We start from the raw sequence: 16,071 nt of genomic DNA on the forward strand, positions 1-16,071 counted from the left end.
TTTGTAGCAATTTTTAATCACATATATTACACTTTAAATCACCTATTAATTTTTATAACACGTGATATATTAAGATTACCAGCGCCTTTTTACCTATGATATATACCTATTTATTGTTTTATTACAATTAAAAGGGCAGCAGGTTCAACAATCTTTTATTTAAAGGGCCAGGCGCCTTCTCTTTTCTTTTTATTGTCAGTTAAAGTAATGCAAGTAAAGATAACTGGGGGGTTGACCAGCGCTATGGAGTGGTAAAACAATATACAGGTATAAAAGCTGCCACCAACCAACCCCTAATAAATAGGAGCCAGAAATGAGTAAGAAAAAGTAAAAGGCTGGGATCGGCGCTACCTGGTATATGTAGTAACCAAGATCCTACAAAGTGATCTTATTATAAAGCCATATAATAATGCACAAGATGTAAACCAATGAATAGTAAAATAGTGCAAGATGAAGTGAAAGTGCAATGTGCTTCCGCGTTCCAAGGCTACAAGCTGCAGACCGGAAGTGACGTTGATGTAGGTAACCTCCCTACGCGTTTCATCATTGGATGTCTACTGGAGCGATGTCAACCAACCAAACTCCCAGTCACGTTATAGCCGGCTGTATCCTAGCAACTAACGGCGCGCCCGTCTCCATGTTAGTGCTCCAACGAAGCCAGAAGGAGGCCATATTGCTCCCCCCACCAGATGCCGGCTTGTACAGGAATACATCGAAACGGCTAATTATCATCATATAGGATCAGACTGAATCCTGAGGGTAAACTTATAGCAAAAATAGGAAATAAACATAGTTGTAATATTTCAAAAAGGATTAAAAAAAGATTAAAAAATATGTAGGTGTGAGACATCAGGATAATTAAAAATTATAACAACATATCTTATAATAAAACTGTAGATAAAAACAGTCCATGGCTATATGGTATCATCATACAAGGAGTAAATAATGTTAGAGGAGAGGGTCGATACCCTACGACAAATTATATTTCACTCGTGCAAAGAAAAGGGACATGAAAAATATATATGATGTTGGATGAGAAGGCCAAAAAAATTATATATTGCAAGAAGAAGATAAAGGTAAAAAAAATATATATATGATGTTGGAGAAGAAGGTCATCTATGAAAAATATGATGATGTTGGATAAGAAGGCTTGCAAAGATATTTTATGATATATGTGGTAAGGAGGATGGAGGTAAGGTAAGGAGGATAAAAATATTCAAGAAAAACTATGATGTTGGAGGAGAAGGTCATTAGTTAACCACTTTACCACCGGAGGATTTTGCTGTCTTACGTCTGGGCCACTTTTTGCGATTCTGCACTTTGCGACTTTAACTCACAATTACGCGGTCGTGCGACGCCGCACCCAAACGAAATTTACGTCCTTTTTTTCCCCACAAACAGAGCTTTCTTTTGGTGGTATTTGATCACCTGTGCGATTTTTACTTTTTGCGCTATAAACAAAAAAAGAGCGTAAATGTTGAAAAAATAACAATATTTTTCTCATATTTTTATATGAAATTCCCCCCCAAAAAAATGTAAAAATCAAAATTTTTTAAAATCTTTGGCCAATTTGTTTTCTGCTACCTATGTTTGGTAAAAAAAATCACAATAAGCGTATTTTGATTGGTTTGCGCAAAAGTTATTGCGTTTACTAACTAAGGGAAAGATTTCTGTCATTTTTGGTGTTTTTTTTTTTTAACGAGTAATGGCGGCGATCTACGATTTTTTTTGCGGGACTTCGACATTGCGGCGGACAGATCGGACCCCTGACTGACATTTTTGACACTTTTGGGGGTACCAGTGACATTACTGCAGTAATCAGTGCTATATATATGCACTGTTACTGTAAAAATTACACTGGCAGTGAAGGGGTTAACTTTTTTTTTGAGAGGGAGGGGTTATGTGTGTCCCTAGGGGCGTGATTCTAACTGTGATTGGCTGTGGCTTGAGGTGTAGGAACAGTGATCAACGGTCCTACATAGTAGAACCGTATGATCACCATTCCTACACAGGGGAGAATGACAGGCGGCTTGTTTACATTAGCCGCCTGCCTTTCTCCCTCTCCACCCGACGATCGCGAGTGACCAGCGGGGGGGTTCGTGACCACGCGGGAGCGTGCCTCCGGCAGCGCGCGCTCGCTCCCTAGACCCTCACAGGTTAGTGACGTAGCCCTACGTCGCTCTGCCTTGTGAGGGGCTGACCGCCGACGTAAATAGTCGTGCAGCGGTCGGTAAGTGGTTAAAGGAGAATTACACAAAAAAATGAAAAAAAAAAGGTTAGTTAACCACTTAAGCCCCGGAAGATTTTACCCCCATTCCGACCAGGGGGTATTTTGCGATTCGGCACTGCGTGACTTTAACGGACAATTGCGCGGTCGTGCGACGCTGTACCTAAACGAATTTGGCGTCCTTTTTTTCCCACAAACAGAGCTTTCTTTTGGTGGTATTTGATCACCTGTGCGATTTTTTGATCACGCGCTATAAACAAAAAAAGAGCGTCAATTTTGCAAAAATAGCAATATTTTTCACATTTTTTTATATGAAATTCCCCAAAAAAAAATGTAAAAATCAAATTTTTTTTACTTTTTCGGCCAATTTGTTTTCTGCTACCTATGTTTGGTGAAAAAAATCGCAAAAAGCGTATTTTGATTGGTTTGCGCAAAAGTTATCGCGTTTACTAACAAAGGGAAAGATTTCTGTCATTTTTGTTGTTTTTTTTTTTAACGTGTAATGGCGGCGATCTGCGATTTTTTTTGCGGTACTGCGACATTGGGGCGGACAGATCGGACCCTTGACTGACATTTTTGACACTTTTGGGGTTACCAGTGACATTTCTACAGTAATCAGTGCTATATATATATGCACTGTTACTGTAAAAATACACTGGTAGTGAAGGGGTTAACTTTATTTGGGAGGGAGGGGCTGTGTGTATCCCTAGGGGCGTGCTTTCTACTGTGATTGGCTGGGGCTTGAGCTGTATGGACACTGATCAACGGATCTACATACTAGATCCAAGTGATCAGTATCCTAACAGCAAGGAGAATGACAGGTGGCTTGTTTACACAAGCTGCCTGACATTCTCCCTCTCCCCCGCCGATCGCCGAGTGACCGGCGGACATCGGGTCCGCCGGTCACACGCGCGGGGGGGTCCGTGACCACGCGGGAGCGGGAGCGCGCCTCCGGGGGCGCGTGCTCGCTCCCTAGACCCTCACAGGCTAGTGACGTAGCCCTACGTCACTTTGCCTGTGAGGGGCTGACTGCCGACGTAGATCGGCGTTAGGCAGTCGGCAAGTGGTTAAACCCACAAGTGCTTTTTTTTTACCACTATTATTCCTTTATACTGGCTTTTGAAATGAACAAATGCATTAATTTAGAAATTGGATGAGAGGTTTAGCACTCTGGAACACTTTTTGAAAGATAAAAAGTGCATTTTATACACAACTATATGGATGCCAAAAAGAGGGACATATGAGGAGGACAGAGGAAGCTATGCTAATAGTATAGAAAGCCTTGTATAACACACACCTCCCCGTGTACACTGAGTTCATAGAGGAGTACACAAGGCCAGGCAGAGTTCTGGAGAATTCTCACTATTTACATGGAACTAAACACGCTTCCACACATGTGACTCCCCTCACGCATGCGCGTTGCAGGTGTTTTGAGCCAGCCCGGATGCCGTAGCTAGTCATTCATGTTGCTTGGAGAAGGCAGACGTGTATATAGCAGTCAGTCAGTGCGGAAATACATTGCGGACGGTGCGGAGACCATACGATATGGCCATGGAAGTGCAGAATGTGATGTGTGGTGGATTCCAGGGACCGGGGCCGGGAGGTGGCCAGGCGGGAATCCAGTCCCTGGATGATCTGGCGTGGAGTGAGTATAGGGAGAGGTGACAGTGGCTGTGTTACTTTGTATTGCATAATAAACCTCAATGATGTCACCTGAGGGAAGGTGAGCTATGCTGGCTGCCTGGTATAGAGACCCATGTCATTCTATTGGAGGACTTGTCTGTGTATATTACCATCCTCATACAGTTTTTACATAACCTGGATCTTTAAAGCGGTCCTCCACCCACCCCGATAACTCAGCGTCCTCTCGCTTTGGGCTTATTTATACTTGTGGTGGCAGGGTACAAAGATGCTCAGTGAATTAAAGTGATGTTTAAGTGTGAGGCTGGAATCACACGTGTATGATCAGACATTGCATGTGATTCACACCGCATTGCTGTGCAGATCACATGTGATGTCTGTGCTATGTGAATTCAGCCATACAAACTGCATGGCAGAAATCGCATCAAAATGGTACAGGACCCTTTTTTTTTGTCTTCGATCCGATCCCTGCACCATTTGACAGTTCGCACTGAAATCTGCGAACTGATCCAGGGATGTCATTACATTACATTCACACCCCCAGCGGTTTGCAGATGTCAGTGCGATGTGTGAACCAGTGTGCTATGTGGGGACCAGTGTGCTATGTGGGGACCAGTGTGCGATGTGTGTGATGTGGGGACCAGTGTGTGATGTGGGGACCAGTGTACGATGTGGGGACCAGTGTGCGGTGTGTGGACCAGTGTGCGATGTGTGGACCAGTGTGCGATGTGTGGACCAGTGTGCGATGTGTGGACCAGTGTGCGATGTGGGGACCAGTGTGCGATGTGGGGACCAGTGTGCGATGTGGGGACCAGTGTGCGGTGTGTGGACCAGTGTGCGGTGTGTGGACCAGTGTGCGGTGTGTGGACCAGTGTGCGGTGTGGGGACCAGTGTGCGGTGTGGGGACCAGTGTGCGACGTGGGGACCAGTGTGCGACGTGGGGACCAGTGTGCGACGTGGGGACCAGTGTGCGACGTGGGGACCAGTGTGCGACGTGGGGACCAGTGTGCGACGTGGGGACCAGTGTGCGACGTGGGGACCAGTGTGCGACGTGGGGACCAGTGTGCGACGTGGGGACCAGTGTGCGACGTGGGGACCAGTGTGCGACGTGTGGAGCAGTGTGCGACGTGTGGAGCAGTGTGCGACGTGTGGAGCAGTGTGCGACGTGTGGAGCAGTGTGCGACGTGGGAACCAGTGTTTTGCCGAAAAAACTCCAACTCTGAAAATCTTCAACCACGTCGCTGCCAGTGACTTTCCTGCAGCAATAATTGGAGATTTTGACCCGTTGGCTGTTTTCGCAGAACACCGTCAGTGTACACGATATGATGAGTGGACATTTGTTATTCCGCCCGCTAGTAACCAACAACATGGCCGCCTCAGAGGCATCGACAACTTTTTTTCCTTCTGTCTGTCAAAACAGCCAACTCATCCTGTGCTGTAGTGTATATGCCGCCGGTGGTCTGTGAAAACTGACTAATTGGTCACCAGAAGTGACGTGGTTGGAAATTTTGGGAGAGTTTTTGGCAGAACACCAGCACTGAATCGCAGGGTTTTCCCACTTCGCACCAGCGTAAACCGGTGTTCTGTCAGAATACCATACCCTATCAGAATTCCATACCTCTGTCATTTCTGGTTGCGGATCAGCTGTGGCTTCATCATGAATCAGCTGTAGCCGTGTCACAAGTCATACTGCGCATGCGCAGAATAGGTAGGGCATTTTGATAACATCGTAAGGGCCCTTTCACACCGGCGCTCCGTATGTCCGCAAATCATCCTATTTTTTTGCAGATGATTTATGGACATAATGTAAGTCAATGGCATTGTGGATGTCAGTGGATGACACCGCTGACATCCGATTTTCTTCCTTTCAGTCCTGTTCTGTTTTTTGGAACGGAACAGAACCCTATTTTTCCTCCGTTCAAAAAACGGAAAGGACGCAAAATCGGATGTCAGCGGTGTCATCCACTGACATCCGCAATGCCCATAGACCTACATTATGTCCGTATATCATATCATCTGCAAACGGATGGGATGATATGCGGACATACGGAGCGGATGAGACAAGTTTCATCCGCTCCGTGGAAAAAAAAAAAAAGGACCGTTGCGGAGCCAAAAAACTGATCGCCTGTGTGAAAGAGCCCTAAGGGTCAGGCAAAAGTCCTAGTGTGCATGCGCACCAATGGGTCGGGCAGCAGGATCTCTGATAACAAACATCCATCCGATCTCCATGGCCCACCCTGCGCTGACCCGACACTGCAGCGACCTGACAATCCGATCTCCATGCCCCACACTGCGCCGACCCGACAATTAGACAGTGGGCGTGTGGGTAGGGATTAGGGAATAGGATTGTCCCATTGTCAGCTGTGTATGCAATGGATATCGGATGGATGTTTGTTATAAGAGATGCCGCTACCCGATCCGTTGGTGCGCATGTGCCTGTTCATGCGCAGTAGGACTTTTGCCTCACCCCCTTACGATGTTATCAAAATTCCCTACCTATTCCGCGCATGCGCAGTAGGACGTGTGACGTGGCTACAGCTGGTGCATGACGAGCCTGCACTGGAAATGACGTAGGTAGGGAAATCTGATGGGGTAGGGTTTTCTGATAGAACACCGGGACTAAAGCCCCTTTCACACTGCCGCGTTGTGTGACTTTTTTTTTTTTTTTGTACGTGTGTTTTTCAAAGCACACAGAGCAGTCTAGTCATTTGATTGGGCTGCCCTACACCTGACAAGAGAAACTCCAGCACTTTTTTTTTTTGGCGTAGAGCTTATTGCGTGCGCGTTTTGGCTACGTACAGAAGGCATGCTTCCAAGAACGCACAGATGCGAATGCAGCCCAAGGGGGCTGCGCTGCCTCTGTCCAGGTTTGTGACATTGCAAGGTTATAACTGGTGGTGAGGCGGTGACATCTCTTTCCAGAGGGGTGGCGAGGGCTGTTGCTGGTGTAATGAGATTGGAAAGTTTCATCCCTCTCAGAATGTTTTTTACCTTTTTTTATTTTTTAGCGCAGCACTTCTTCCTTAAGGCTTGTACACACTATAAGAAAATCGGGCGAACATTTTCGTCCAAAGAATGTTCGTACGATTTTCGTATAGTGTGTACGGAACTTTCTACAGACGGTTCAGAATTTTCGTACGAAGGGACAAACTCCAAATTTTTTCTCGTAAGGGGAAAAAAAACGATTTTCGTTTAATGTGTACCGTTTTCGTACGATTTTTGTAAAAGAAAAGAGAGACTGCACATGATCAGAAACAATAAACAACAGAAAAAGCGTTTGCCGTATGAGAATTTTCCTACAAATTTTATGAAGAATTTTCATTCATTGGTTTCTGATTTGCTGTGAAACAACGAGGAAAATCTGAGAATCTTTCGACCGATTTTCTTATAGTGTGTACCCCACTTTAACCTAAATGAGAATTCCAAAGGGACCCACTTCCTCCTGGGATGTCCAAGTCACGTGTCTCAGAGGTCAGTGTTTTACTGGGGAGCACGTGTGTGTGTGCCATGAGATTTTACGCATCAGCAAACATGATGCCGCTCTCTACCAGGTGTTGTTGTCTACACTTCTGTAGGGGATTCCCATGCATAGGCACACATGTCACTGGTCTCTGCAAGGTCTCTGATACCAGAAACCAACGGCATGTGTGTGAACCACATACGTGTGCTGTCGTGCCGCAGGTCTTTGCCGGGTCCCAAATATCTGGAAGGGGCGTGCAGCAGGTTTTGCACATGTGCAGGGTTTTTGGAGATGGTGGCACAGAACAGACATGACAGGAGGAGAATATCCCTGGGGTGGCCTTCCTCTTTAAGTTTGATAGCATTGTCCTACTTGTAGCTTCAAATCAATGAGGTGTTTACTAGGAGTTCGTAAGTCAGAAACTTGTATTTCCTGTCTGTGCAATAGCATGCTAACATAGCATAAATTGTAGTGTAATGATGCATGACCAATTACATTTTACCACTTGGTAATTTTTTAACGCTGGACTTAAACAAATATAAGAGACACAAATTATTGCAGCCCATTCAATATTCTATACATCAGTTGAAATAGATCTCAAGACAACAGCATTTTAGATTTGGAAAGAGTGGAGAAGGATTAGAACACGTCTCAGGTTTTTATTGCTATCTTTGTTGTGGTAATGCTGGGTACACACTGTAAGTGTTTTTTTTTTTTTTTTTTTTTTTTTTTTCCTAGTGGGCTGAAAGAACAAAAACTTACAGATCACTATACTTAAGGGCCATACACACCATAAGATTTTCTGAAGACTTTTTCCTTCAGATTTACCTTTTCTATGTAGTGCAAGGTCCTGCCAGATTGCATACAAATTGAAAGTGTTTAGGTTTGACCTCATATTATATGATTTTGGTAAATCGAAAGGAAAAAGTCTTCAGAAAATCTTATAGTGTGTATGGCCAATAACAGATCCAATGTTGATCTCCCCCGCTGAGCTATTGCGTTTTGACTGGGGAGTGCCAGAACACACTCATGTGCGAGTGCTGATTGGATGCTGGTTTTCCAGCATGCTCATTCGACAGAAGCTGGTTGCGGGACCACTTCTTGTGAGGAGCTGTACACACGGGCACGGTGGTTCCTGCCAAACCAAACATTTTTGGCTGACTTGTACCCAGCTTTAGGGGATGCATGCTTCATTTTGTCATGGCGAGTCTGTTGAGAGCAACAGTGAGAAAAAAAAAATGACAGGGGTTATAACCCTCTGTACTCTATCCAAAATGGGGGGAGGGGGGGGGTTTGGCCTTAGTTATAATGTATCTGAATTTGACCCGGTATTAGGGTGCATTCACCCCCAAGTGAATGCAGCATTTCGATCTGCCTGCAAGAATCCACTGATCCTCGCCGGCCTGTGTGAATATAGCCTTCTGCAGTCCCTGTACAATAGGGCTTGAGTGTGAGTGGAAGGAACAATACAATAGACAATCCGTTCATATGCTGAGCGGAAGCATGATGATAGGAGAAGAAAGAAGAGCAACAAAGTGATGAGATCATCCCTGTGCTGTTTGTGTTTTTTTTTTTTTTTGTTTTGTTTTTTTTTTAGATTTCATTTACACCACAAGCTGGTGACTGTTGTGTATCGGCAGCGGTGATGGATGGTGTGATGTGCTATTTCAGTGCATCACATTTTTTTACTTGGCCGAAGTGTCACAAAATGACAGTTTGTCAAAGTTTCTGCACCACAACTGAGCTGCGGTGAGGTGGGTCAAGCTGCAGAAAAAATGCATCATGTTGTGTTTTTTTTTTTTTTTTTTTTCTTTTTTTCCCTGCACATCACTGTTGCATTGTGTTGTGACCGATGATCCATGCATTTACACATTTACACAGCCGGTCACATGTAAATGAGGAAGTGCCGTTATTCGACTCTCCTCGCCTCACACTGTCAGTGTGTGAGGCGAGGAGAGCCGATCAGTGGCTCCTCCTCTTAGGGGAGACAAGTAATCAGGGCACTGATCATCAGTGCCCTGATTACACAAAATGTAAATAAAGTGCCAATTACTGCCTGCCATCAGTGCCCGCCATCAGTGCCCATAGTGCTGTCAGTCAGTGCCTGCTCATCTAGGCACTGACTGGGAGCACTATGGGCACTGATTGTGGGCACTGATGGTGCCGCCTGTCAGTGCCATCAGTGCGGTATATCAGTGCCGCCTCATCAGTGCCCATCAGTGCTGCCTCATCAGCGCACATCAGTGAAGGAGAAAAATTATTTATTTTCAAAATTTACTCACAGAAAATAAGAAAAACGTTTTTTTTTTTTCAAAATTTTCTGTCTTTTTTTTTTTTTTTTTTGTAAGAAATAAAAAAACCCAGCGGTGATTAAATACCACCAAAAGAAAGCTCTATTTGTGTGAAAAAAAAACAATAAAAATGTCATATGAGTACAGTGTAGCATGGCCGCGCAATTGTCATTCAAAGTGCGACAGCACTGAATGCTGAAAATTGGCCTGGGCAGGAAGGGGGTGAAAGTGCCCTGTAGGCAAGTGGTTAATGTCTCTAACGGGGGCACAGACAGCAATAAAAAATGAGTAGTTGTTCTAAACCATCTCCACTCTGTCCAGAACTTAAAAATACATTTTGCCTCTAATTCTACCTCAATAATTGCGCTTCATGCTGGTGTAAATGTTAGTGAAAGGGGTAAAAGTCCACACACGGCCAGCGCGTCCAGGAGCTGCGTGATTTGGCAGAAACACTGGGTACGTTTAGCCCTTGTGCAGTAATTAGTTTCAATATCCAGAATAAATTCTTATTTTGGCCAATTAAATGAATTCATGCCCAAGCACTTGAAAACACGTTACCTGCAGTTAAAAGCGTCAAGTTTTTTTTTTTTCTGCCAGAAAGAAAGATATGTTCAGGGGAGATGCACAAAGCGTCCAGGCATTAATGGAATTTGCTACAAAATTGCTCATTAAATCACATCTTCCAAACTTTCAAGTTTGTAGCAGACTTTTTTTTTTTTTTTTTTTTTTTAGTTTTTGTTTAGCACAGCAGTACAGTATCTATCTAGTGCTGAAACGACTAATATTTTTTGAAAATAGTTGTCAACTATTTTCATTATCTATTAGTTAGTTGGCCTGCATACAGAATGCATTATTTGTTTACATATCAGAATACACAATGCAGCACACATCCTCCATAAGTGTCGTCAGTAAGCTTGTGAATGTGTGAGGAGCAATGGCTCATGGGACATATAGTCCCGGCAAGGAGAAGGAAGTGATTTGCAGTGATTCTAAAGGCCGAAGTATTTATTTATTTTTTACCTTGCTATAGGGGAACTATTATTATACTTTACGGCTTGCTATAGGGGCACTCTGAAGACAGGAGGAGCAAGAAGCACTGACAGGGCACCCCAGAAGAGGAAGTACGAGTCCTGATCCTTTTTCTCAAGTACTCCCCAATATCAATCAACGATACCTATTTTTAATGTTGTGACAGTTTTTTAAGACTAATGAAACATGATTACAGTTTCTTTATAGTTCTGAAGAACAGTTCTTCTGTGGCTTTGAAATTGCACTACTTCAGCGTGATTTCGAAGCCACAGATCAGTGCGATTTGGACCTCCTGATGTCATTGTGGCTTGCGAATTCATTTAACAGAAGTCAATGGAATCGCAAAAAAAAAAGGTATCCGTTTTAGTATCAGAGCATTTGCACGGGTGCAAATGCACAGTATCAGCACCGATAAATAATCCTTAGTTGCAGCACTAAGGCCCCGTTCACATAGGGGCGATCCGACTTAGAGGGGCGACCTCCGAGGTCGCGGTGCGAGCAGTGCGCCGCGACCTCGGAGCGGCCGCCACGGACTTCATAACATTGAAGTCTATGGCGGTCGCCTCCGGGTCGCCCCAAAGAAGCTCCGGACCCTTTTTCTAAGTCGGAGCGACTTGTGTCGCTCCTATTAGAACGGGTCCACAGCTTCCCTATGGAAAGCGACCTGTGAGGCGACCAGGTCGCCTTAGTGTGAACGGGGGCTAACAGTATTACAGCAATGTTGTTGAATTGCTAATAGAGAGCATCCAAAGCCATTTATCTGGCAGAGAAGATTCTGCCCTGACCGTTCAGCTCACTCTTGTAATATACAACGCTGCTAATTAGTTCTGAGTTTTATTCAGTGATTTGACCACTGATATCCACTCCTGGATTTAAAATTGGTATTGCATTTATATCCCAGAAATAAAATAGAGATTCCTATCTTTCAGTGTTCTGATCGGTAGCAGCTAGACAGAATTTTGCAGCAGTGCTGATAAACTATTTCATCCTGTTACAATGCTCCTGCCCTGGCTGTGTCCCCCGTTGTCAAAATGCTCCGCTTTTCTCTTCTGTAATAAAAAGCCTCCCTGTTCAAAGTGACTTAAAGGGGAACTAAAGTTCAAATGTAACATATACATTTGGTAATTTGTGAATTTTTAGCCTCTTCCATACCACGGTACGTCATATAACGTCCTGGGCTTTGAGTGGGGATATCTGAATGATGGCTGCAGCTACAGGCATCATTTGGATATAAATTGTTTTTTAGCCAGCGATTCCCTTCACCATGAAATCAATCAATCAATAGCAGCTGATCAACTACTTGATTGTTCTTACAGGCAGCGGGAGGGGCGAGCCGGTTAAGGAATCCACCGGCGGCAAGTACATCATAGATCATACCAAGGACCAAATGGTCCTCGGCAGTCTCTGTGACTGTCGGAGGCCCCGACGCAACATTATGACATCAAGCCCAACCTTGCAGTTGTAAATGCTGCCGTGATCTCGGCTGGAAAGCCAAGATCGTGTTTGTTTTTTTTTTTATCTCAGGCTTTCCAGCCTGTAGGAGAGATTTGAGGTACTATTGACCCCAGATCTCTCCATAAAGAGGACTGGTCATGCACTATTCCCATTACAAGGGATGTTTACATTCCTTGTAATGGTAATAAAGTGTAAAGAAAAAAAAAAAATGTAAAGTGCCTCCGCCCTCACATGCTTGCACACAGAAGTGAACACATATGTAAACTGCATTCAATCCACACCAAGTGAGGTATTGCCGTGAACGTTAGAGCCAGAACAATAATTCTAGCCAAAGACCTCCTCTGTAACCGGTTACCTGTAAAAAAAAATGTAAAACTTTGCCTATGGAGACTGAAGTTTGGCGCCAATCCACGAGTGTTCGCAGTTTTAAAACGCGACATATTGGGTATCTACAGAACAATTGGGCTAACTTTAGTGTTTTGTATCCCCCCCTCCCCCAATACCATGTGACAAAAAAGGGCAACAACTGCCAGTTTATTCCCTAGGGTCTCTGCTAAAAAAACAAAAGCAAAAAAAAAAAAAAAAAACATATATAATGTTTGAGGGCTCTGAGTAATTTTCTAGCATAAAAAATGATATAGGAGTTGAGTGCCAGAATTGGCCCGGTAAGGAAGTGGTTAAAGGGGAACTAAACCCTCAAATACACACCTCCACCTTCCATCAATGCAGCAGTTACTTCCCTCACTGGCTGCAGTCATGCTCTTCTCGGCTACTTCCGGGCACTGGGTTTTCAGCCTCTTAAATGGCTGGTGGGGGAATGGCATCTCTCATGCACATGGGAGTCAGTCAATCTGGTACAGCCAGAGTGTGCCAGGAATGCGGGCTGAGCTGGGCATGGGCAGCTCAGTGCACACTCAAAAGAATACTGGGTAGGCAGGGACGTTTCATTACATATCATGCCTCTTCAATAAAGAGTTGCCTGCCTGCAGCTTTTTACTAGTTAGGTTGGGCCCCACTTTACATGTAATACATGTAGTTTTATGTGCAAAATTCTCATTGCCACTGCAATACAGTTGTTAAAACTAAAAGTATATGGCCAGCTAATTTGTTGGTGTTCTTTTTAAAGTTCCTATAAAAAAAAGTTTTCACCACCTGGACATTTTTCGTGTTTTATTACTGTAGAACTTTTTTTCTTTAGCATGTCCTTTTTTTATTTTTTTTGTAAACCTTGTTTCTGTAGCAAAAATCCGCTTTTATTTCTCCCTGTGACACCATCGTCAGGCTTGTTTAAATTCTTCCGGGGCGGCTGTTGGAAGATCAGTTCCTTTGATGCCAGCATGTCCCCCAGAATTACATTTCTGTTATGCCCCCCTACCTGCACACGGTGTGTAGGTTGGCTTTTGGTAATCAAGACTGCAGAATTTGTTTACTGGTAAATAAATCAATGTATGCATTAGTGATCGACCGATATCGGTTTTTCGTTACCGATATTTTGGTCAATGCATATCGGTATGGGCCAATTATTTTATTTTTTTTTTTCTTTGACAGGTACTCTTGTGGAGTGATCTGGGGGTCTAAAAGACCCCAAACCCCTCCTCTGCACTTAAAAGCATTCAAAATGCCAAGTTTGGCTGTTTTGAATGCTGTCATTTTTCTGAATCTGGCACCAGTACCTAGAAGTGATGTCATGACATCACTTCCGGGTTTTTGCATGGAGAACCGATCATAGCTGAATGCGGCTTTGATCGGGTCTTCGGCGGCCGTGCAGGCTGGTTGCCTGGGTCTCCAGGTGGGACGGGAGACCCGGGTGAGCCGCAGAGGGAGGTGGGCGTCCCCTCCAGCTCCTTATAATGACAGCCGAGCGACTTCTCAGCCGCATCGGTTGTCATTACTAGACAGCCGACCGTCGGCTATGGATGCCGGTACCGGGGTGGTGCCTCTAGCTGCAGGCATCACTCCTGTACAAGCACTTTCCCGAAATATCGGTCACCTTGGAAGCTGATTCCGATATATCGGGGAAAGTGCAGATCGACCCTCGATATATCGGCTTTGCCGATAATCGGTCGAACCCTAGTATGCATAAGTAGTCAGAGAGGGGGTTGGGGGTATTGTCAGAGCTGACAATACCAGTTGGGATTTCAGTGCAACAAAAAAAGTTAGGGGAACACTGGATTTCTACCAAATCAATGGATATTTTTCTGTTAATGGGGTTTCCATTCTATATAGGCCTAAGGCTATATTCAGGCATATTGCAGTGTTGGATGTTTTTACTGCATTGTAAAACTGTAACCATTGTTTACTATGTGTCCTTTTCACACTGCAATGCAGCCTAAAGCTGCGCACATGCTGCATTTTATTGCAGCACAAGGTGTACAGCACCAAAGCACATCTCGCTGCTGTACAGCGCTATGAATGCAGTGTACATTTAGTACACTTCACATATAAAGTTTGTTCAAAAAAAGGAGCCATGTGCCCCCACTGCAGTTGTCAACAAAGAACTGTAAAGCACTCACAGCTCTGAGTTCCTGTGTGATTTCACCCTGAAGTCTTATACCTTGGGGTGAGAGAGCCATTATTTTCTTTCCTGCATATTGTAGCTGTAGGACTGAACCAGTAAAGAGATATGCTGTCCTGATCTAAACCTTCTTCTGCTCCTTTAAAGGCTGTGCACTGTCTGCACAATTATACTAGATGGATTGGGTATACTATTGACATTTCTGCAGAGGCCATGTGACTAGCGTTCTTACACATCTTTATAATTTGTCAGCTTCGATGTAACTTTTTTTTTTTTTTTCCCCTATACACAATGTTGCAAAAAATGTATATTCTGTGGGAAGTGTATATGTTTGGCCTAAACAAATCAAACTTGGGGAAAAAGTTGATTATGTAATGTAAGTTTTTTTTTTTTTCTTTGAGGCATCTGTTTCTGCCTCAGTTTTTTCCCATGTACGTGTTTTATAATTCATGGAGAACATAGATAATACTTATCATGCCTAGAACCCTGGTGTTCAAAATTAACCAGATTTAAAATGCAGTAGGTGTTTGATGCCTCTATCCATTTGGATGACCACATTTTACTCCAGTGTGTTTATCCCCCCCCCCCCCTCCTTGTTTACTCCAAAAAATAAATCCACCTTGCTTTTGAGAAAGCAGGTTGATCCCACTATTCCTGCCTTTCGAGGAATTTTGCCTAGGCAATGGAGTACCCATTGCCATTTTTATAGGTGTTTAAAAAAAATAAAATTTTGCGTGGCCTTTACAAAACTAAAAGTCAGCATCAACAAGTATTAAGAACCCAAACTAATTAGTCTGTTTGTTTTTTTTTTTTTTAATAGTAAGTAAAAGTATAGTAAAATCCACAAGCAAAGAAGATCTATAAATACAATAAATGTTCATACAAAGGGTATAAACATCTACACACATATATACACATATTATTATAATGTGTGTGTGTGTGTATAAAATATATATATAATATGTGTGTGTTTGTGTGTGTGTGTATGTGTATATATATATATATATATATATATATATATATATATATATATAATATATATATATATATATATATATATATAAAAACACACACACACACACACACACAGTACAAACCAAAAGTTTGGACCCACCTTCTCATTCAAAGAGTTTTCTTTATTTTCATGACTATGAAAATTGTAGATTCACACTGAAGGCATCAAAACTATGAATTAACACATGTGGAATTATATACATAACAAAAAAAGTGTGAAACCAATGAAAATATGTCATATACTAGGTTATTCAAAGTAGCCACCTTTTGCTTTGATTACTGCTTTGCACTCTCTTGGCATTCTCTTGATGAGCTTCAAGAGGTAGTCACCTGAAATGGTCTTCCAACAGTCTTGAAGGAGTTCCCAGAGATGCTTAGCACTTGTTGGCTCTTTTGCCTTCACTCTGTGGTCCAGCTCACCCCAAACCATCTCGATTGG

The 16,071-nt window shown here is 43.4% G+C and overlaps 1 protein-coding gene across 1 annotated transcript in view; it reads left to right on the plus strand.

The window, feature by feature from the left end:
• Window positions 1-3,657: 3,657 nt before the first annotated feature.
• Window positions 3,658-16,071, plus strand: part of ATF6 (activating transcription factor 6) — a 222,536-nt gene continuing 210,122 nt past the window's right edge. The window contains exon 1 of the mRNA XM_082265424.1: window positions 3,658-3,872. Within this exon, the coding sequence (XP_082121550.1) occupies window positions 3,773-3,872 (100 nt within the window). The 5' untranslated portion in view covers window positions 3,658-3,772. The remainder of the gene's footprint in view (window positions 3,873-16,071) is intronic.

The sequence above is a fragment of the Pelophylax lessonae genome (assembly GCF_965119305.1).
Source record: "Pelophylax lessonae genome assembly, chromosome: 8".
Taxonomy (NCBI): Eukaryota; Metazoa; Chordata; class Amphibia; order Anura; family Ranidae; genus Pelophylax; species Pelophylax lessonae.